General features: G+C 41.4%; 1 protein-coding gene across 1 annotated transcript in view; it reads right to left on the bottom strand.

The window, feature by feature from the left end:
- The window catches only part of lmbrd1 (LMBR1 domain containing 1), a 117,343-nt gene that overhangs the window by 3,546 nt on the left and 89,067 nt on the right, over positions 1–24,730 (bottom strand). The window contains exon 14 of the mRNA XM_066662133.1: positions 22,925–23,003. Within this exon, the coding sequence (XP_066518230.1) occupies positions 22,925–23,003 (79 nt within the window). The remainder of the gene's footprint in view (positions 1–22,924; positions 23,004–24,730) is intronic.

Here is a 24,730-nt window from a genome sequence, read left to right as displayed (position 1 = left end):
TTGTTGTGTCTGGCCAGTCGCCATCTTTTAATAAGAATGTCTGAGGACAGCCGTGAGCTAAATTTGTGGGAACAAATGTCTATATGTTTCCAAACATGCCTCCTCCAAGACACAGCTCCACGCCAGCCAACCTGATGCACCATCACTGGACAGCTCAACATGCTTGGAGGAGAATGCTAACTGCCTAGCACTGTTCGCTAACAGATGACTGAACTGGTTAGCACCATGCTAAAGGACGCAGGGTGGCATGTGTCATGGCAAGACTGGTCAGTGATGATGGGTAGCGCCATTCTGCAACTTAAATTTATTCCCCACTCTTGATGGTTTTTAATTTATTACATTTTTTTTCTGGACTTTCAAGCCCACAGACAATACACGTACCTGAGCTCACTCTGGGTTTATCTGGGCTTCAGAAATGCTCTTCATCCCGCCGTACAAGTAACAGTAAAGAATGTACACAGCTGCATGGGAACAGCTTGCACGCAGATCACGGAGCATGACAAAGCAATTGGCTGCACGCAGCCTTTTGTAATTGCACCAGCAGTGCACTCCAGCTTAGTGCTAGCACCGCTCCGGGAGCTCCTGTTAACATCGCCGCAGAGAGCCGCCTCAGGCTAAAGAGAGGAAAACATGTCTCCTGCATAAGAGGCAACTTATGTCCATGCCAGAGCCAATGGAACTTGACTTGAGCTGAAGGGCGCAGCGGTAGGCGATATGGAGAAGCACTATCACCCGCTATTAATATCAGCCGTGTTTGTTTAATGGCTTTTAATTGATAGCCAAGCTTGAAACAAATGGGGAACATGAACAGATCATGGAGCGCACACTAGGGCTCAGAAGGAAGGTGGCCTTCGCATAAAAATGTGAGTGAAGTGGTTTTAAAGGAGTGGAAAAGCTCAGACTGAAACAGAAAAGGAGGAAAAAGCCCTGCGCATATGAATCACAGGATGGGATTTTTTTTTTTTTAAAAAGGCTTAGAAGAAGAGGAAAAAGAAAGCTGTGCGGCGAAGACATACCAACACTGACAGATATAGCAGGTTTTATGCACCCCTTTTATGTACCCTTTTATGTACCAACGCCCAGACAGATATAGTGTCTTCAATAGGGTTCCAGATGTGTCACAAAGCTTAGGTGTCCTTTACAACTTATTTTAAGGTAAACCATAGAACTAAAGAAATAAAGGAACACCTGTGACAGTCGGAAAAGGAGCGCTGACATAATTCACGCCAGCAACAACACGCTTTAACGTCAGTGGTTTAAAAGGCGGCTTCTTTATGACTTTGTGATGATGGAAACTATACACACGTGACTTATCAAACTCCTGTGTTTTCCCAAAGAAATATGAAATATCCTTTAAAAAAAAAAAGATAAGTAGCACTATTTGGCTTTGACTAGCATTCACCACAGATGCACAGGTGGATAGGCCACGATAGCGAGAGTGCACATCTGGGCTGTGCACAGTTTACTGATTTCCCTGCTTCAGCTAATAAAAGGCTTGCTAAATAGCTGACAGAACAATAGCAGCCCTAAGCATGCAGCATGTGCCCTTGCTAACAAAAGAGTGAAATTCAGCATTGTGTAAAAGTCAGAGAACACCCCCTGCAAGTTCAAGGCTACTTCAGAGATTAGATTCACGATTACAACTTGGATACGTACAGGAAAAACAATTAAACAAGGTAAGTGAAAAGCCAGAGGTGTTTTAGTCATTTACTTCACGACAACGCTCCACGCTGCGGGGAAGAAAAGATGTGTAGGCGTCAAGAAGCTGTCACTGAGAAGAGCACAGTGGAGTATAGAAATAAAGGACAAAAGAACTGAAGTGAAACAGTAGGTTAGTTTGTTAATAAGTAAGTAATGCCCAGAATGAAAGGCCCTCAAAGCAGTGTCAATCTGTCGCTGCATTAGAAAGAGAAATAGAAATGGTCCAATATTACTGGGGTGTTGCAGTGGTTGTTGTGATCAGATATTTTTGTTTCAATTATATTGTCTCATTCAGAAGCTATGGCTCTGTTTAGAAAGGTTTTAGGGATCTACAGTGACTACTTAGAATAGAGGGATATGTTTTAACAGTTATTTTACACACCTTCAGATGGATGTCTACCTACAGAAAGGTGTGATATCATTTATTTCACAGTTTTGCCCTCTGCAGTAAAATGTGATAAAAACATGATCAGGCCAAATCCTGGCTCGGGATCTAAATGTAGGACTTTTTCCCCCACATTTAACACATATAGGAATAGAAAGTTTATGTATAAAATAGTGCAGTTATTCATTCATTCATTACCTGTAACTGCTTATCTGGTTCAGGGTCGCGGTGGGTCCAGAGCCTACCTGGAATCATTGGGCGTAAGGCGGGAATACACCCTAGAGGGGGCGCCAGTCCTTCACAGGGCAACACACACTCACACATTTACACCTACAGAACACACCACACACCTGACACACAGTCACCCAGAGGAAACCCACACAGAAACAGGGAGAACACACCACACTCCTCACAGACAGTCACCCGGAGGAAACCCACGCAGACACAGGGAGAACACACCACACTCATCACAGACAGTCACCCAGAGGAAACCCACGCAGAAACAGGGAGAACACACCACACTCCTGACAGACAGTCACCAGGAGGAAACCCAAGCAGACACAGGGAGAACACACCACACTCCTGACAGACAGTCACCCGGAGGAAACCCACACGGACACAGGGAGAACACACCACACTCCTCACAGACAGTCACCCAGAGGAAACCCACGTACAGTTAAACCACCCAAAATCTGAATAATCACTGTGCTATCTCTGAGGAGAAGATGAAAATGTCTCCTCAACATTTACCACTGCCCCGGTTCGCTCCACTGTTAACTTCAGATCATCAGCTCAAATAAAGAGGCAGCTTTGATTACTCTAGTATTTAACTGCAATAAAAATAACATTATGACCACCTCCTCGTTTCTGCACTCACTGAACAGACATGAGCAATTTTGTAGTTCTACAATTTCAAACTGTAGTCCATCTGTTGCTGTGCATACTTGGTTTGCCCCTTTTCGCCCTGCTCATCAATGGTCCGGACCACCACAAAGCAGGAATGGTTTTCATGGTTTTTCATTCTCAGACCTGCAGCGATTCATGTAGTGGTGGTGTGTTAGTATGTGTTGCACTGATATGAGTGGATCAGACACAGCACGGCAGCTGGAGTTTTTTAACCTCTTGGACTGAGAGGACCAACTGAAAATATCCAGCTGACAGCGTCCCGTGTCCACTGATGAGAGTCTAGTGGACGACCAACGTAAACTGTGCAGAGATAGATGTGCTACTGTCTCTGACTTTACATCTACAAGGTGGCTCAATGAGGGAGGAGTGTCTAACAGAGTGGACAGCGTTTAAAAACAACAGCAGTGCTGCTGTGTCTGATCCATTCGTAACAGCACAACACACATTAACACCTCACCACCATAACCGTGTCACTGTAGAGCGGGGGATGATCCACTACTCAGGTGTGAGTGAATGTGTGTGTTGCCCTGTGAAGGACTGGCGCCCCCTCCAGGGTGTATTCCTGTCTTGCGCCCAATGATTCCAGGTAGGCTCTGGACCCACCGTGACCCTGAGCTGGATAACATTTACTGGTTACAGATAATGAATGAATGAATAACAAAGTTAGCACAGAAAGTTTTTGTCTTGTCCATGGTTAACGCGATGTTTGTTCATTAATATATGAATACAAACCCCTAAAAATCCATTACACTAGCAATCAGTGTAAGGGTTGAGGACGCACTGGACCTGGTTGAAAGCAGAACTGTCCACCTCTCTTCCTCTCTTTCGTTCACTCCTCCACCATCTGCAGCTCTCCAGCTGTTCTTCTGAATTACGGACCTGGCCAGGCCTCTCACAGATGGTTCTCAACAGTGGTCTGCCTAAACAAATTATCATGTACACCACTGACCCGCTTCACCTTCAACATCTCAGGCCTGGCTCTGAGAGAAAGTCATGCCAGGTGAGCCAAGCATGCAATAACAAAGCTGGCTGGGCAATTCAGGGGTCAGGATCCCCACCGAAAGCGACCAATACGTGCCAAAAGGCTAAATCATTTCAAAAATTGCACTCAAGGCTACTGCAAACACGCCTTCTCAAGCAGAACCTCCCAAAGTTGAAACGAATTACAATCACTTTATTGGCCACTGTGCTTGCACACAGAGGAATTTGTTCTCCACATTTAACCCAATCTGTGCAGTGAAACACACATTTACACACGCTAGTGAACAGTGAGCTCACATGCATAACGTTAGGGGTTATGTGCCTTGCTCAAAGGCACTTCAGTCATGACCCGCCGGCTCTGGGAATCAAACCGACAACCTTTCGGTTACAAGCCCAGTTCTCTTACCACCAGGCCACAGCCGTCAACTTCGGTGGAGCTCCACTACCACCAAAGATCAATCAATATCCAGGACTACTGGATCAATCAATATTACTTCTCGAATATCTACTAAGCTTTCAAATGTTTTTTGAATAACATCAAAAGTAGTTGCAAACTGTTAAAATAACCTTCTACTGCAGAGGAACAAAAAATTCTTGGTAACACTTTAAAACAAGGGTGCTTTAATTAATGGTACTTAAGGCATTATTAAGTAATAAGCATTATTAAATGATTAAGTCACAGTTAATTATGAAGTCATCATAGAAACAAGAACCAGCATTATTGTAGGATTTAATAAAACCCTAATAGAAAGTTAGCTAAGGCTAGTTCTTCTTCTTACCATTACTGAATGATTAATTGAGACATTAAAGTATCTTGAATTAATGGATCCTTATTTTACATCCCTGAAAATAACACCGTGCTCTGGCTAGGTTTATTACAAGATTAAATAGGATTGTAATTCATTCTTCTTCCCCTTGAACATCTGACCTGGGCTTTTCTGTGGATATCAGGCTGATACAGACAGTCATAGACACAAACATGCCATCTTTATTTAGCTACTGTATGTTAAACTGACTTATAGCGTAAAATTTAAACTGGAAAAGGCAAACCAACCCATTTTTTAAAGTACCAAGTCATTTCATTCAATATACAGGGTGGCCTTGAAAGAATAAAGTTACGTTAAAACCAGGCACACCATTGTTTTTCTTGTGAAACTCCCAATAAGTTTGATGTGTCACATGACCCTCTTCCCATTGAAAAAAACAAAAGTTGAATGCAAAATGGCCGCCATGGTCACCACCCATCTTGAAAAGTTTCCCCCCTCCCATATACTAATGTGCCACAAACAGGAAGTTAATATCACCAACCATTCCCACTTTATTAAGGCGTATCCATATAAATGGCCCACCCTGTATACATCGACTCCCATTTGAAAAACCATTTTCATGTACACTAGGCTTAATAAGGTCTTAATAAATGATATGATGTCACATATCAGAACCACACTTCACCTTTACTGGTTCATAATCTACTGTATTTCAGGTTTACAGCAAGAGCCTGTCACCTAGGTAGCTCCAGATAATATACACTTTTCAATGTACACATTCAAGATGAATTAAAAATAATAAGACTATTAATTATTAACTGATTAATCCTTTACTTACTGAATACTACAGTACATAAAACATCTAATGCTACTTGTTACTGCAAATATAAGCTCAATTTTCTACTTTTGTGTTTCTGGTTCCAGTCCCAAACCAGTGTGTAATGGGAGGACTGCTTCAGAAAGGACACCCGAGGCTGTTGTGCCAAGTCTTTTGAGAGAATCAGCGGAAGGTGGCAGCTCCATGCACATACCAATGAAAATGGGAAATATTTAATGGCTAACAAACATAAAATGCCATCTAAAAATCTAATTTTAAATACAAGAAAAATATATATATAGCATCCTAGAGGAAACAAGGGGAAATTTTAAGAATGTGCACTTCAGAACACACTGACCTCTCTCTCAGGAGTGTATTGCACTAATGAAAAGTTTTCCTTTATTTACAGTAACTGCAGGAACAGTACGTTTAGTTTGTCAGGAATTTACATTACTCTTTTTCTCCTGGCGGTGGCTGAATACAACAATAGCACACGGCTAACTCCTGGGCATGATGGACAATTGAAATGTAGTCTTTAAAAGTGAGAAAGGTGCATTTTGGTCAAAACTACCTGGGCATGTGTTCATTAACGAGAGATATTTTTTTTTTGCTATTAAGACATTTTTTTGTCCTGAACCTTAATGAGGTTCCGCTTTTTTCAGATGAATTCTTAAAAGCACTTGAATCACTGTGGCCAAATTTAGCAGCGTAGACCTTAAAAAGTATCCTGGAGGTGCACTTAGTTTCCACAAAGCTGAACGCCAGAGAGGTCAAATGAGTGAGACAAATGGACACATTTTTTCAGTAAATTGATTCTTAAAGGAGTGGTTTTCACTGTGAACAGTTCTTTGTACAGAGCACTTTTAGTTTTTTGGACTTGATGGTAGCCTTGATTTTCTAAGAAGCAGTCCACAAACTAACTTGCCTGGTGAGTAATGTCACTACTGCCACGGACATTTTTACACGCTCGGTGTTTGGGCCGCGTGGAACGAAAGGTCATGCAAAACTTGCGAGAAGAGTTTTCCTCACGGTGATGTTTTGTTGGTGGATCCGAGTAAATTCCATTTAGGTCCAGACTCCACATATTGCCTACAACTTTTGAGGAAGATGTAGATAGGTAGTGCACAACCTGAAACCTTGATTTGTTGACCATGACTAGAGTGAACAAAAAGTCGTGAAGATTGGCCGTTCGGGTGAACTCGTGTCTTGAAGCATACATCATTAATGTCAGGCCTTGTCTGCTCCTGTGATGTTCAAGGCTATGGAGACTAAAAGCAAGAGGGTGGGAGAAAGTAGAGACACAGAGTCCCCTCTCTCACATCACCCCTTATCTCTCCGAATGTCTTTAGGACAACATCTACTCTTTCCATTTCAGCCCGTCTGTTTGTTTGGCATGGCTTTTTTTTTTTTTGGCTCGCCTTTTTACATCCTCCCTTTACTAAAAGCGCACTCAACATGGGAGAAGGGGCTTTTATTTGTTTTCCCCATTTTTGGGTTGGGGGTTCTGAGAGCTGAGATTTTAAGATCTCAAGGGAGAGGAGGCTCTCTCCTGAACCCTGGCATTACTATTACACTGGCACACATGGCCCGGCACACGATATTTCATTTGGCTCCAGAGTACACACAAACACATTGACACATGCACACACACCTTGAAAACACAAGCCTTTTTTTCTTAGTGGAGGATGAAGAGAAATTTCCTTGGCCTACATTACAACTAACTCACCGCTGATCCAGTAAGGTCGAGAAAAAAACACACACTAACTTTTTTAAATGATCCACTCAGATTAAAATAGATTTTATTTTACAGGATGTAGATTAATCAGAATGTGCTTCTGAAACTAAGATGGCTTCAACTGTGGTAACCTTGAGTCATTAAAGTCTCAACGCGGTATTGACTTCAGCCTGGTTCCACTGCCAGGATACAGTGTTCACACTGGGCCTATGACCAATAACTACTTTATATAATACACATGATTAAATGCATATATGAGAAATACATTCTGAAATTGGGTAGAGTAGAAAGTCAGAGGCTTCATTTCTTATATTTCATTGGGTGAATTTGGGTTAAGTACACTCTCTTCCTGTTAGCTTTATTAGCCTAATAGCTCCAGTGCAAAACAAGAGAAGCAAAATCAGACTACATCATAATTAACATTTACATTTCATTCATTCATTCATTATCTGTAACCCTTATCCAGTTCAGGGTCGCGGTGGGTCCAGAGCCTACCTGGAATCATTGGGCGCAAGGTGGGAATACACCCTGGAGGGGGCGCCAGTCCTCCACAGGACAACACACCGCACCTACGGACACTTTTGAGTCGCCAATCTACCTACCAACGTGTGTTTTTGGACTGTGGGAGGAAACCGGAGCACCCGGAGGAAACCCACGCTGACACAGGGAGAACACACCAAACTCAATACAGACAGTCACCCAGAGCGGGACTCGAACCCACAACCTCCAGGTCCCTGGAGCTGTGTGACTGCAACACTACCTGCTGCGCCATGGTACCGCCAGCATTTACATTTGTGCTATTTTTTAAAACCACTTTGTCATTTTCAATAACGGTTATATTTGCTCCACACACATTGCCTCGTCAAATATTTTGACTCAGCAAAGCATGGACGACGATATGGAAAATCAGATGATGACGTCTGAGAAACTGTAGCTCAAACTCGATTTGCATTTGATAAAACTCACTGCTCCCTTAAAGGTAAGCACTGTTCCCATCTCAGTGGTCAAGTGCATCCAGGCCATTCGGTCAATTGGAAATCAAGGCAAGGATGCACCTGCTCCCCAACAAGCAGCAGAGGTTTATGCCTACCATAAAAGAAATGGAAAAAAGTCAAAGAGAATGCGCAGCAGAGTGGAGCGGAGCCAGTCGGCGGCTGGCAGAGGCAGATATTAATTAAACTGTTCCTTAATCATCTGCTCTGTTTTCGTGTGTAGCTAAGTAATTACGATCGACTCTCTTAGCAGCCGAGCTGGATCTGAAGAGACTGAACATTGCATGAAGACGAAACGGGAGGGGGGCGGGGTTTGGGAGAGAGAGAGTGAGCACAGTTTGCTAAAAGAGGAAGATGCACAATATAGCACCACAATATTTGATACAATTTTAATGATGTACGATTCTCACCTGATGCTCACAAAAAATACTGTTTTAATGAAAAATGTTTATGGTAAAATGGCCTTCCCAATTAGATCACAGGCCACAAGAAGTTACAAGAATGAAAAACCCTGCATGGCAGCATTGCCCAGTTTTGCTGCTGAACCATGTCCTATCTAATGTGAAACTAGCTTGAGTTAGCCTAATGTGACCTCATGGCAGCTTACGTGCAGCTGCTATAAAGTGTTCTATTTCATTTCATGCTTTTCTAAGGAGATTACACAAGCTGTATGGGCACAAGTGGGAAAAAAACCATGACCAGTATGCCAATTATAAGGGATGCCTCGTATATAAATAAATAAAAGAACAGGGAACGAAACTGAAACCACTGTCCTGGGACCAAGATGGAGGACAAAGGGTTATAACATAAGTGATATCCATCAATGCTACAGTTCTTTGCATTCATTTGGGTCTATACAATATGATCTGAAGTGTCGCAGCAAAAAGGTAGGGGAGCTTTACAGCCTGAAAAATAAAAAAAATAAAAATCCACTCTAAAATGGCGCAGAGTTCAAATGCTTAGCATGACAAATGAAAAAATAAAACAGCTTCAGAGTCCACTGGGGCTCGATGATTATCTTCCCTTTTGTCAGAACCCATTAAGAGCACACACACAAAGAAAAAAAGGGGAAAAAAAAACCTTTTCAGGATGAAAACCACTTGTTCGGTCTTGGTTGGTGAAAACCGGTGAAAGCCAGTTGACAGGTTGCAGTAGGTGGACCAGGAACATTTTTGCAAATGAATGTCCTTGGATGGAGCTGAGTGGTCTTCAGTTGCGTTTTAAAGGTCAAACGGTAGCGACCTTATGGGCTTCCTCCTTTATGCCACAGAAAGCGTTAAGGGTCAGTTCCATTAACCATTATATAACCATTGCCTTATACAGTTTGACTAACTTAGGGCAGCATAACACCAGTTGTCTTGAAGAAAGAACATGCTCAGCCAACATCCAAAGGCATTAAAGGTCAGGTAATGAAGCTGAATTGTACGCTTCAGATCACAAATGCTGCATATTCTCCATAGAAAAGCTCCAAAAGATAACTGCTGAAACTACATATGGTATAAATCCCCCTCAGTACTGGGGCATGGGGCAGTGGGACTGTGGAGCATGAGAGCATCATCAAATATCTCTAGGTTGGAGTTGGAGAGCCATCTGTGGTCCAGACCTAATCGTCAAACATACGTAAATAAATACACTAAAGTTCAGCATCCATTCCAAGAGCTTCCGACAATAGCAGAGACTGTTACTTAAGTAAAGAGGGGGCAAAAGACTTCTTGACACCCTTCGTTTCAAAAGAAATGTTGGAAGAGCAACTGTCAACAATCAATGATTCAATTATTATAGAAGGAACAAGCTACAGACAACGATTTCAACTCAAAACAAGAGCAGGCAGCGATATGGCCATGAAGAGAACAGAATCCACCCACATCTCACTGCCTCATTGTTGTCAGAAACTAGCAGAAGCCCCCCCACCACTGCAAAGAGACATGCAATGGTTTGTCTTGGAGAAGGTGCTGTGAACAGTGTGCTTTGAAAGAGCACGGGATGCCAGACAACATTTTTTTTTAGAATACAAAAAAAAACAAACCCACAACAACTTTGGTCTTGCCTCGACGCCCGTATCGAAGGTTAATCCTCCAGAAAATGATGCAACTCAAAATGATTTGTAATGGAAGACTGAAAAACACCTTGCTGAAGGGAAACAAAAAACATGTGAATACCTGTCACTTTGAAGCCACCAACGTGATTACAACAAAACATCTGCTGCTGCGTCTTTCCAACACAGTCCTGCTCAATGTGACTGATTGTTGCTAGGGAACGATTCACATAGAATGAACACTTCATTTATTCGGCATCATAATAAATCTATTAGCCCAGGTCTGTGAGCCAAAGTTCTTCTGATTTGTTTTTCTTTTTGTAAAGTAGCACTTACGTGGGCTTCCAGTTGTTCAAAGAGAAGAAGCATTTACATAACCTCGTTATGTACGGCAATTAGAATTTCCACAAGCGTTTTTTGTTGGGCTTCATTTTTTCATAAAGGGTAAAATAAATGTTGGCGAGTGCACCGTTCTTATCGGATGCAAGCGAAATCTAAGACGGCTGGCACTTCAGCGAAGTAACGACCAGACATTATGAACACTGTTTTAGACTGATATGTATTTCTCTCAGTCCAGTGCACAGTCAAAACATATCCCGCATCTCATCTTTTCAATTAAAAAGCTTGTCTGCTGCTGCAACAAAAAGCCATAATGGATAAGGAAAAATCATTTTAGTTCAGCATTGTGTAGAATTTAGACTAAGGTGATAACTGTATGATTCTATTGCTGTGTTTATCATAAAATATTCACAAAACATAAGGGTGGCTGTCATTTTAATTGAGGGAGACCAATCAGAAACAACCATGTGCTCTGACATTACAAGCACAACTAATTAGCACACGGTTCAACGTTTCACGACACGAAAAGTGGTTGTGGTTGGGATGTTACAGCACAACCCAACTAATTAACACACCATGGTCAGCAATTCAAGACAGAAGAATTTGCCTGTGCTTTAATTTACAAATAATAATAATAATAATAATAATAATAATTTAAACTGCAGCTGCGATATTGATCAGAAAAATTGCAGTTGGGGGCATAAGCATAGCAACACGTATGTTCTGGCCCTATCTTTAGGAGGCAGCTTGATCCCTGTGATGCCTGAGCCGAGACCGGGGGTCCTATTTAGCATAACGGGCTTTGCTATCTATGAATGATAAGATGACCCTCTCTCTTTCTCACATCACTTGCTAGCTGTTAAATAACTTTACATAACTAACTGGGTGGTTAGAATCCTCCTCCAAGTGTTAAGCCATACTGAGGTGTTTTGTTAGCAGCAATCTGAAAAGAAGTGGTGATTGGCAAATAGTGCTAGTCTCCAATCCCACATCAAGAATAGGGAAGTCCATGCTAACATGTGTAGGGAGTAAGTTAGCCAACTCAGGTTACCTCCAGGTTGAGGGGAAAACAAAGCTGCTAACAGGCTAATGGAGCTAGCTGGATAGCTGACCTTTTTTTGCCAGACTAGAGCCTTTGTCAAGGCATAGGTTTTACAGTGCCCTCTGGTGGAGTATAAGAGTTCAGAGATCTATATTTTAGATTAGACATATGGTTCTTAAATGAGAAGAAATAAAAGTAGGAAAGCTAATTATCATATGATATATTGTCATATACACAACCATTTAGACGTCACTGGTAATATTACATGTGCTCATGATTTTTAAATTGAAAATAAAATTACAATAAGGTATTAGTTCTATTTGTCTAGCATTAATGCTAGCTAAGCTTTAAGTGTAAGTGTAGGTATTAGCTAGCTAGTATACCAGCTATGTAGCTAGCAAATGTTTATCCTGTATGTTGTGTGTGTGTGTGTGTGTGCGCGCGTTTGACATCGACATCTGCAATGTATTTTTTAGCAAGTTCAATTTAATGGTGTTATATTGGTTTACACTGGCTTTGAAAATGGCCTTCCCTGTCCATCACTATCTCTTGTGGACTGCTCCAGCTATAGTCAGGCAGTGCACACTTAGAAAGAGGACTGAAAATAGTGTGTAGGGTTTTTTGTAACTTATCTTTTCAATAACTAGCTTATACTTTCTGGTCCATGTTGAAATTCAGCAAATGTATTAGATCATGCAGAGGTTTGTTCTCTGTAGAGGATTCATATCTCAACGACCAGGCACAACTTGCATAACTCTTTTATACTCACAAAAGCAAACACTCATTCCTGTCTTTTTTCTCTCTCATTCTACCATGTGTCCACACTCCCACAGAACCACACCAATGGCACCTGAGCAAGGTCACAAGAGAATTTCCCCCAAATTGCTTTTTAAGACACATAAATATTTTATTTAAGCCAAGTTGTTGGTGTCTGAATTCTGATTGTCAGGCTGGGCTTTTTTTTCCGCAGGAATCTGAGTCCTCCCACGGGAAACAGAACAGAGACAAATTGATGTCTCACAGCATTTGAAAAATAGACAACCCCATTTCAGCTGACAGGAAAATGTGTGTATTAAAGAGCCCGTAATACTATAATTTTTTTTCTCACCCTTTCTAAAACTGGAGTCTGAATTTTAGTGATGTCACAAAAAAGCAAGCACTTATAAGCACTTATATTTTATAACTTACATAGATTGACATCACAATCTGTTTTAAAGCGTCTATATTGCATGATTTCCAATTAAATACAACATTTTATTAGTATTAAGTATGTCCCACTTTTCTTTTAATGACAGTGTTGGGTCTTGGGTGCTAGTGCATGTATTTCAAAAGCAATTAATTCTACTCTAATTCAACTAAAAGTTTCAGAACATACTTCATTGGAAGAGGTACGAGTAACAAAGACCCCACTTAATATGGTCACTGTCACAGATTAAGCAAAGGTTTGATTATTGTCTTAGAAACAGTGCAAAATCTTGATTATTTCTTCATGTTGCCCATGAGAGTTTCTATGTGGAGTGGGGTCAGATATTTGGACTTCAGTGTATGTGTCTATTCAGACTAAAGTATAATATGCAGTCCATTAATGTTGAAGATTTATGGAAAGTTCCTACTTGGACTGCTATTTGAAAAAGGGGGAAATAGTGGGCAGCCAATAAGAAAAGAGATCATTTACATATTTTAATCACTAATACACAATAACAGATAAAGTCTGTTAAATTGTTTTGTGGAAAAAAAAGTCCCGACTTTTGTCAATACACAAAAATAATAAAGAAAACGTAAATATCAGATACAAGTTTGATATAAGCCTTTTAAAAAGCAGGGAGAGTTAAGGTTAGATGATCAAATCATGAATATTAAAACCATATGAGCAAACAATTGACCTCCCTCATTTAGGTACAAGACTTCACTCCACACCCTGCTTTTACGAAGAGGCTGGAAATCAGTCTGACAGGATGAGAACATTCGCACAAGGCACATGTGGAGAGTCAAGGGAGATGAACGTCGTAAGTTCCATTTTAATTTGCAGCTGTGGACTACGCTGAAACATGGACTTGGCGACTTTGTGGAGGGTAGCCATGGCAACTACACTTGATCCTCCAGATACAGTGCATCTATCTAGTCGAGGATGAACACAGATATAATATCATTAACCGGGTGCTGCTACAATGAAAACGAAAAATAAATACTGTGACAGAGTAGAAAACAATTCTGCCTTCCCTCATCTCCACTGAATTCAGAGAAAGCTTAATTAATTCATCGAAACCTGAGAAAGATGTTCATTTCATGGTACTGAGTGCTTGATCCACAAACAAGAAACATTTGACATTTCCACTTTTGCTAAATGTGCCTTTTGTGCTACGAAAATCTTCTAAATTATGTATTCAAAATGAGTTCATCAAAGGTCAGTCAGAAGATTTTACACAAAGCAGCCTGATTTAAATGGTACTTTAGGGAAGAAAAATGCACTTCACTGACAACTGGAGTGTCATAGAACATTAAACATAGAAGTAAACCTGCAAGATGTATGCAACTCAAACTAGTACTTTAAATATTACATTAATGCAAAACAAACCTAAGCTGTAGCATGTGTTTAATAACACTTTCTATAAAATGTATGATAAAAAACTGCTATGAAATCTTTAATTAGTTAAATATTAATTAGATTTTGCGTCTGCGATAAACTGGCAGTGAGGTCCGGGGAAGGACCTAGACCCACCATGACCTGGATCTGAATGTAGAGGCTACGTATGAACGATCAAAGACTCTGTGAGTTTAAGTTATTGGATTGAAAACTATTATATTTGATAATACATAACTGTTTATCTACCTCTAAATTCTGCTGACTATTTAAGGATATAGAATCTTGTCTGAATGCATTTTTAATCATTACATTATTGCAATTAGGATTCTGTATTTGTGTATGCCTTATGCTATTTGCAGTATTGAAATTCTGAGTGTTATAATCTTATATTCTTTAATATTCTCCACATACAATGAACTTTACATGTGTTTGTTACTTTAAGACATTAAACGTTATATCTTTTCAATGCTAACCCAGTTCAACACAAATCCAACGTCTATATTATATACTACATATTTATTTTATCACTTTAAAATTGGCATCAGCCACAGAGTTTTATAACATTGGTCAGGTCTGAACTAAAATATCCTTGGATCTTCTGTCCTCGAAGGTAAGGCATTTCCAGAGGACCATGGGGGCCAGCTCTAGCGGTTGTTAATACCAACGCCAACTGTGCCTTCTGAGGCATGAAATCTCTCGCAACTCTTTTCTCTTGTTTTCTGTAAGTTTCTCAGTGTGAATCTCTCTCTATCTATTTTCAAATCTGAGGAGGGGTATCTCGGCGTGCCTCTGAAATCTTCCCTTCTCATATGGGGCGAGGCCCCAGGCCCTGGAAGGCAGGTAAAGAGAAATCACTTGGGCCAGCTAGGGACCTCTCCCTGTCGCATGTGTTCTCCCTGCTTGACACTTCCTCCTACTCACACTTGGTTGTGCAACGAGCCGTTACGCAAGGCAGAACAGCTAGAGGAATGTGTGAGGCGGCCAGAGCTCATGCGTTTTTGTTTTCTTGATATTCATTGGTTTGTAGGCTACTCTTTGAAAATTGCTCCATGGTCATAAATGTAATAAATACATAAAAATGACAGAAAAACTGACGCTGTTCTAACTTAAAAATGGACAGTCTTAAAGCAGCTTGTGTTCTATTTTTCTGTCTGTAGGCCACTCACTGCTGTCGTTAAAGTGGTAAAGGACAGGCCCAGAGAGGACGAGAGGGACACAGTCACTCAGCCCGAGTGTATCCTTAAGTGCACCGTATTCAGAATAATTAGACGTGCGGTTGTCACTTAATGCAAAAAGAGTGGAGCCCACAGAGAACTGGAGCAAGCCCTTAATGGGCGACACTCTTAATCGATTAATGATTTAATTAAGAGAGATGTGTTGCTTTTTATAGGCCACCAGGCCACTGCTTTTTTACATGTGCTTCTTCACTGTTTGCCTTTATGTCTTAATGGAGAGAGCAACCTAGTGAGCTTTTATTGGTTCACTGCCCCATATTATTAATGTTAATTAATCTTTCAGTTGCCTTGATTATGTTACTGGGCAGCTCAATAACTGGGTGTGGCTGGGTAGGTTTATAGCCTGGAGGTAAAAGTTTAGAGTCAGCTAGGGTTAGGGTCAATGCCTTTCAAACAAGAGAGACTAAACGTAGATTAACGGCTAAGCACCAACTAATGGACCTCTGTGAAAGTTTCTCAACATTTTAGCTACTGAAGTGATACAATGATACTACAAAGGTAGTGTCGCAGTCACACAGCTCCAGGGACCTGGAGGTTGTGGGTTCGATTACCGCTCCGGGTGACTGTCTGTGAGGAGTGTGGTGTGTTCTCCCTGTGTCTGCGTGGGTTTCCTCCGGGTGACTGTCTGTGAGGAGTTGGTGTGTTCTCCCTGTGTCTGCGTGGGTTTCCTCCGGGTGCTCCGGTTTCCTCCCGCAGTCCAAAAACACACATTGGTAGGTGGATTGGCGACTCAAAAGTGTCCGTAGGTGTGAGTGAATGTGTGTGTGTTGCCCTGTGAAGGACTGGCGCCCCCTCAAGGGTGTATTCCCGCCTTGCGCCCAATGATTCCAGGTAGGCTCTGGACCCACCGCGACCCTGAATTGGATAAGGGTTACAGATAATGAATGAATGAATGTGTGATGTAAATAGTGGACAAGTAGTGTTCACATTGTTATGAATGATTTGAATGCTAATCTGTTTTGTGCTTCAGATTCAGTTATTTTTAAATCTGATGAAGAAGATGAATCTGCAGTGACTCTGGGTGTGACTGTAAACTCCCCATAGATTTGAGCTGGAGATGGACAAAGCTGCAAGAGAATTTTAGAATTTAATTTAAATCACTTTACTGGCCACTGTGCTTTCACACAGAGGATTTTTTTCTTCACTTTTAACCCAATTGAAAACTTTGAAACCAAAGCCATGCATCGCAAACTGACCATATGCAAAGACATTAATGTAAACTGAGGTCTACTAAGTGCAAGGTTAAAATTGCTGCGTTTCCATATAGATATCTCACATTGTTTTATAGAAATTTCTACATTCAATAAAACTTGTTTCCTGTTATGAAGCTTAAAAATGGCAGTACCCAGGCCTAATGTAGCTATAAAGAAATTAAAACTGCTATCTGCATTAGCATGATCCAATCTGCATAATGTTAACTGGCTTCAACCGCCTTCCAATAATTATTAGCAACATTAGCGCTTGTGGGCAATGGACCCCTTTAAAGGAGCCAACAGGTATCAGCCCTGTTTTCAGTGCCTTTCGACATCCTTTCAGCAGGGGCCATCTCACATCAACATTAAGGAGCTAAAATGGGCTCCCCTTGTGGCCAGCGGTGGAGAGTGACCCATTAGTCAGGTCTTATTAAGCAGAACAAAGCCGTGCCATTAGACCCTGCTGCAAAGCTCTGAACAGCCATTGAGGAGATGGCAGCATCCCCCGTTTTCTGCGAGCGCGACTCCAACCAGGGAGGGCACAGCACAATAATGACAGAGCTCTGAAAATGAGCTTGGCGAGAAGTGCCTTCATAGAGGAGGCAACCACAGGAACGCTCCAATATTTGTTGTGAAATGCCATCTGGAGAAAGCGGGATATTAAACAGATGATTTGTGAAGCTACGGTGAGGCGGTCCTATTGTGGCGGCGGCGCAAAGCGTGTAAATGAATGTCTTCACACAGATCAAAACAGCAATGATGCCTGACAGGGTGTGCATTAGGAGGGCACAGACACGCACCAATTGGGAGTCAAAAGGGAGATACTAATAGGCCTAGCGCTATCACAATAACGAGAACAAATGTTGACCCAACGCAGCACTTATTGAGAGGGACAGTCCAGGCAAATAAATACCTCACGACCTGAATTGTGCCACTGTGGCCTGTGTGTGGAAGTGAGGCGTTTTGCTGCCGGAGAGCAAGCACTGCCGACCGACCGCAGATGGGGAAACAGGACTGAAAAGGAAAAAAGAGAAAACAGCTCAGAGTAAACAGATTGGAAGGCTGTGACGGTTGGCAAGTGTGAGGCGACTGGAGACGAATCGATTTCTGATGACCCACCGAGCAACTTCTGCCCTCCACTGTGCAAAACTGGGCCTCAATTGCACTTCCTGCATCGACCCAAGAGCCCACCATAATTATGTTGTATTGTTTAAAGATGACATGAGAGAAAAGCATTCAAGATCAAGGCATCATATATTTTCATTGGCAAAGTTTGTGTGGGAACACTCCAGAATTGATTATTATTCTCTCAGTTTTACACAAAGACACACACACACACACACACAAATATTAACTAAATAAATAAAAATGTCAATCAAGGTCCATACAGAATTTCATAAAATATAAATGATCAACAATACGATTCACAGCCACATTCCTGAATATTGTAGCATTAGGTCTGAGTGTGGAGGTTCTCAATATTTTTCTTCTCAAGTATGAAGAGTGTGTTTTAGTAATGAACTTCAACTGAGGAAACTGAAGCTTTGGGATCCATCCTGTAAAACTACACAGTGCCCACGGAAATCATAAAATGATTAAGGCTACTATTTACAAAAGATCTGGAAGATCTTGAAGACCTCAACTTACAGTGGAACCTCTACTAACGAACGCCTCTACTAACAAACTTTCCAAGATACGAACCAGGCATTTGAATATGTTTTGCCTCCACCAACGAACCATGACTCTAGAAACGAACCCGAGCCTCCGCCGAGCTGGCAGCTGGATATGACGACTGACCCCAATAGGCGAGTCTCCCAGCGCGCCCAGACATCGAAATTCGTTAGTTAAGCCGTATCTACGCTTCGTCTCTCCACATTCACTCGTCTATTCCGTTATTCCACACACCCCCACCTCCCGTCATACAGCCCGTGCCTGTGTTACTTACTGACTAGTGTTTAAGGATAACAGATTTAATGCAGACCCCACCTCAATCCCCACCCACTTCTCCGCCACTCACTTGAAGCTGGAAAGCTCCTCTTGTAAGTTGACGGAATGGGTCCCTGAGGTTTGTGATGTACGAAACCTTGGCTGTCTGAATTTGCCTTTCAAACACTTCAGTGTCAAAATGGAACTGAGTGTATTTTTCACTCATGATTCATCTTCTAGGACACGTTAACAATGCTAAACCCTTGATGTTTTCTGACAGGTACCGTACTATTTATTACACTATTTATGTACTCATGCAATATTTATGACTAAATTGTAGCTACTTATGACACTGTAAATCTGAAGTTTTAGCTATTGGACGTGTGATTTACACATCAATAGAAACCAAACTGAAAGACAGAGTTATATTTTACAAATGACTCTTTTGCCTCAGCATTAAAGGGTTAAAGTAACAAGGCTTCCAGGGATTCATTTTCAGCTTTCAACTGCCATTCTCAGAGAAATGAGGGTATAATTAGTAACAGGATCGATGATGTTTTGAGTCTCTGCCAGATTTTTGGGACCCAGACATAAGTTTGTCTGAAATGCATAGAAAATATAGAGAGGTACATTCCGGGAAATGCTTCTGCTGATGAAATATTTGTCTTTAGGGCATTAAGGAAGACGGGCAGTTTCTCCTTCTCTCACTGATCCAATTGCATATTAACAACCTGCTGTGAGTATTATTCTAATGTCCTCGGATATGATTGGATTGCTATATCAGAGTGCCCTCCTCTGGATAGAGGACAGCATTATGATCCAGGCAAGCTGCAAAATCACAAATCAAAAGGCATATCTCCTCATAAAAACTTCATAGGAAAGATGCGGCGGGCTGCTGGGATTACAAGCGCGTGCCCTACATAGTAGCAACTTCTGAAAAATACATGAAAAGTAAGCATATACAGTAAAAAGCAATACTGGCTTTTGACACTGACAAGGCTTTGGCCGCACCGAAGAGGGCATGTGATGCCCTTCCTTTAACCTTCCTGAAACCTTCCTTTAGCGTAATTGGGTTTGACTAAAACGCTGTAGGCACCTATGAACAGAGCAATGTCACAAAAACAATCCATCCAAAATGGATTTGACAGTTGATAATAGTATGTCTTAAAACCTTAGTAAACTCCATGTACATTAATAAAACCTAATATCGGTAGTATTCCTATGCAATTAGGAAACGCTACCGTGCAACACACAAAAACACTGGTCGTTTCCTGTTATGTTAAACTACTTCTTTAAGCTAAATTAATCCAGAGCAAGAAAACCCAGCCGTGGATTTAAATGGTTGTTTTTCCAGCGTCCTCAACTTGCAGGATTTATGCAACAAGCTCACTGAACCTTACTCTCGCCACAGTCTCATCGTCTAATTAAAATAGCACATGACTCACTGCCCACTGCAAACACTGTGAGGAAAAAAAGAAAAAAAAATAGCAGATGCATCTGCAATTAACAGCAAATGTATGGTAGCAATTAACCTTATAGTTAGTAATTATGCTTTTGCTGGTTACCAATGTGCATTTCCAACATTTTAATTAAGCCCAGCCTTCTCCTTGGAGTGTGGTGTTATTTGCTATGTTCATTTCACCATTCTTAATGAATGCATGACCAGGAGGCACGGGTTGTCCACCGACAAGTCATCTGGATTAACCTTTACATTTTCAAATATTCAGTGTGGACTATTTAAAACTAATTATCCACCAATTTACAGTAAAATCTACATGCAATAACATTTACACTAATGGAATCTTTTTAGACCTAATATTCCCCATGGAGCAGCAACAAAGGTCCACCAAGGGAGCAGAGTCCTGGAGTTACTCATCTTCATTGCCATCTACTGTTTTTAAACATAGAAGACGTTTCCAGCTGTCACTATCCTTACAATTAAAAACCTAATCTGCTGTTTAACGAATTATTCAATCAAAATCACTGAATTAAAGGTGAAGTTCGCATTTTCACATTTATTGAGCCGTTATACATGTTAAGTGTGATTTAAATTTGATTTGAAATGGGACTTGTTACAGCCTTTATTTCCACACATTAACGCAGTTATGGGGGTCTTAATGAAACATCTGTGATAATGCTTTGGTCAAAATACCACAAGGGTCATACAATACAGCATTTTTCTCCCCATCTAAACAACCCTGTTCAGAACAGCCAGTTCCAGCACCTGTTGAGATTTTGTTATTCCAAATGTGAGGCACCCTGCAGTGAGGCGCAAAGACCAGAAGCACTGGTAATAAGTAATTTTCACATTGTTCTTTTTTCTGTTCTTATTTTCACCATATTTAATCAGTACAGCACCGTTTTTTTCAGCTCTTGTTGAGTTTGTATTGCTCCATTTCACCCAGTCTTTGTGCTCTCACATAAATGCAGGTCCAGCTCTGTGATTCGAGAGATTTCGACGAAGAGGCAGGATGATTTATGTAAGCTGCAGCACAAAATCAGAACAACCTGTTTTATGTTTTCAGATTTAATGTATTTTTGCACTGAACAAGAGCATGTACACATGGCCAGGAATGTTCCTGCGATTGAATACATTTGTTTGAAGTTTGAAGCAAGTAAAGGCAGTTCAAACATCTATCCCCTTTAGCCTCTATAAATGCCTTTTCATTAACAAGAATGTCAATTACGTCATTACAATGTCATCCCACAAACATTCCAATTTGCCCCTAATCAGTGATTTGTGTTCAGATTCAGGGGGTTTAGCTCTTATTATTCACCATCTAATATGGTGTACATGCCCTTATCTGAAGGAAGAATCTAAAATATCTTCACAAAATCAATTCCAACTGATTTATGACACCCCTTACGCTGACAAATAAAAACAATCATTTCCAATGTATCATTCATAAAGCAGACACTCAAGTCATCCACAGTCAGGACGTCCCTGCATTTGCTTCTAAGACATATTCTAGGTTTGGACATAAATAAAACCCGACACATGTCCAGCTCCACCTGTCCCTTGCACTCCTGGGCCAGGAGTGTCAGACTGTGCCTGCTGGGCAGAACGAATGTGACCCAGTGGCTGTCCAGTTCTACTGCTCTTCTGCTTCCTTTCAGTCCCTTCAGTCCCTCACTACCCTACCTCTCTCCTCTCCCTTCTCCCTCTATATCCTCAGGTTTTAATACACTCTTATCTTCTACGAGGCTTGCCCTCTGTGCCTCTGTCTCTCCGCCTCCAGGGCCATGCTCCACCACTGTTGTCAAGCGAATGAATAAACAATCAGAATAGAGCTCATCAGGAACAGGACAACTGATGTATATTTGGGTTTGTGTTTGCATGGCCGCCTCTCTGTAATAAATGTCGACGCTGAGGAAGCAAGTGCCCTCGCTAATGCATAAGCAAACACCTGTTCTGGATATTAATTTTCCGTTTAAATAATGGATAAGAGTTGGTGTTGGAGACAGGACACTTACAGAAACCTCACACATGTTAAAACACTCCGCCTTTGTGTCCCCTTTTTTTTAAATGAGGAATGCAACAGGAAGTGAAATGAGGAGAATTAATATTCATCTGGTACCTTGTCAGAATTCGATAGAAAATACTTTACTCAAAGACTATGAAGTTGACTTTAAGTTAGGGAACTGGGTTTGTAACTGGTCTTGTGGCGGTTCGATCCCCAGAGCCGGCCGGTCATGACTGAAGTGCCTTTGAGCAAGGCACCTAACCCCCAACTGTTCCCCAGGTGCCACGGCTAGGGCAGCCCACCGCTCTGGGCCTGTGCGTTCACTGCCCCCTAGTGTTAACTAGTGTGTGTAAATGTGTGTTTCACTGCACGGATTGGGTTAAATGCAGAGAACAAATTCCCCTGTGTGCACAGTGGCCAATAAAGTGATACCAATCGCAATCACACAGCTCCAGGGACCTGGAGGTTGTGGGTTCGAGTCCCGCTCCGGGTGACTATCTGTGAGGAGTGTGGTGTGTTCTCCCCATGTCCGTGTGGGTTTCCGTGCTCCGGTTTCCTCCCACAGTCCAAAAACACAAGTAGGTAGGTGGATTGGTGACTCAAAAGTGTCAGTTGGTGTGAATGTGTGTCGCCCTGTGAAGGACTGGCGCCCCCTACAGGGTGTGTTCCCGCCTTGGGCCCAGTGAATCTGGGTAGGCTCTGGACCCACCACGACCCTGAACTGGATAAGTGCTTACACACAGTGAGTGAATTAATTATGTTTGGGTAGTTTTTCAGATGTGCTAAAATGCAAAACTACAAACCAGAAAAGGTGTCTCTTACCTTCTGGAGCTTCTGCATCACATATCTTGGTGACAGCAACAGTTTGATTTCCAGGCAAGGCATCCACAGTCAGAGGGGTCTATGGAGAACGAATTCCAAAATTATGAACAATGCACTTCCACATTAAAATCTGCTCTTGCTGCTTCCAACACCAGATGTTAGCTGAACTCTCTGGAAGTGCATTTATGATACATGGGGCACTTTTTGCAGAGTACATGCTAATTGGTCAAATTTGGTACACGCTGGGCTGTTTGCTGGACACAGTGGGAGGCTAGTTACTGCAATAAACCAATCATGTTCTTTCCTCTCTGTCCCCTCAAGCAACCAGTATCCTGACCAGACCACCGACAGCGTGTCTGACTTGGAACAAATTGTCATTCAACTGAGCTAGCAGGGTCTGGCTTGTGCCATAATTTGTCTGAGAAGAAAGTCTGTAGAATGAAACCGATAAGAGGGGGGATGGCAGACTAGCCGGAATAAAAACAATGATTGAGTGAGTAAGTAGGAGAATGAGGTCAATAGGGTTTGCAGGGTTTACAAGTGAGATTTAATGCTCACACACATACACACACACTCTTGTACACTCTGAAGATGACAGCTGTAATCCCTTCCTGTTACAGCAGAGTAGATTGACTCTACAGGTTCAGGTAGTGACATAATCCTAGAGACCTAAAGCACTAGTCTCCCTACCTCTCTCCCTCAGACTTTGCCTAAGGATGGCCAATAAGGCTAAGCAGTAACATTACAATGAGTATGGTAAATGATTTATTACATGCACTGTAAATACATTAACTGTAAGAGTAAAGACAGCTGATTTGACATTGCATGTCATGGCAGATGACACACAGAATCATCTTTTAATACGTCACTGTCATTGTACCGTTACCGTAATTGTGTTTGCTGTCATTACAGCTTGCGTTGTGCACTATTTGTTTTTTTATTTAATTAAACATCAGGACATTAAATATTATGACCCCCAGTCATGTGAATATTATGTAGCAGTAGTGCTGGGCGATATGAGCGCAAATCAATATCACGATTAATTTTACCACGATAACAACTAATGAACAATTACTTTGTTTTTGTAATTTTGACCCTTGTAGTTCAGTGACGAGGCTTGTGCTGTAAATCTGCCCCAGTATTAAATATGGGATATTGTTTTCTAATGTTGCTGGGAGCTTGTTCCTCTCTTGTTTTCTGAGCAGTGTAAATATTTGGTCACTGAAACTGATTTCTCAGCGTTTACATCTGACTTCTTGTTCAGTGTCGTCTTAATTTTAGTCAAAACACAACACGTCCAAACCACAGACTCAGTGCTTTTCTTTGGTACGAGCTGCTGGAGTCGCTCGGTCGACCTCAGAGTTTAGGTTGCTTCCATGTGGCAGATAGGGGCAGAATCACATGATTACAGCAAGGGACAGTACATGAACACACAGTCTGTTGTATAATAGACAAGATTATGTTGATGACAAGTTCTGAATGTCGATTTGGACTCTTTTTCAATTAATTGCCCAGCCCTACATAGCCATGTTCAAGTTAAGTGTCACATAATTACAGTGGAACCTCTACCTACGAATTTGATCCATTCCATGACCCGGTTCGTAAGTAGAAAAGTTTGTTTCTCGAGTCAATTTTCCCCATTTAAAATAATGGAAAAGCAATTAATGCATTCCAGCCCCCACCCCGAAAGTCACCCTTTTTGCACTGATATATGTTTACAACACTCTCAAATTAGTAAAAAAAATACATGTAGCATTACTAAACATAAAAGAGAAATACAGTGGTAACAGTAATAAAAAATAAATA

The sequence above is a fragment of the Hoplias malabaricus genome, chromosome 2, assembly GCF_029633855.1.
Source record: "Hoplias malabaricus isolate fHopMal1 chromosome 2, fHopMal1.hap1, whole genome shotgun sequence".
In the NCBI taxonomy this organism is placed as follows: Eukaryota; Metazoa; Chordata; class Actinopteri; order Characiformes; family Erythrinidae; genus Hoplias; species Hoplias malabaricus.
The sequence above is the reverse complement of the archived record's forward strand: the minus strand, read 5'-3'. Positions and strand labels throughout refer to the sequence as shown.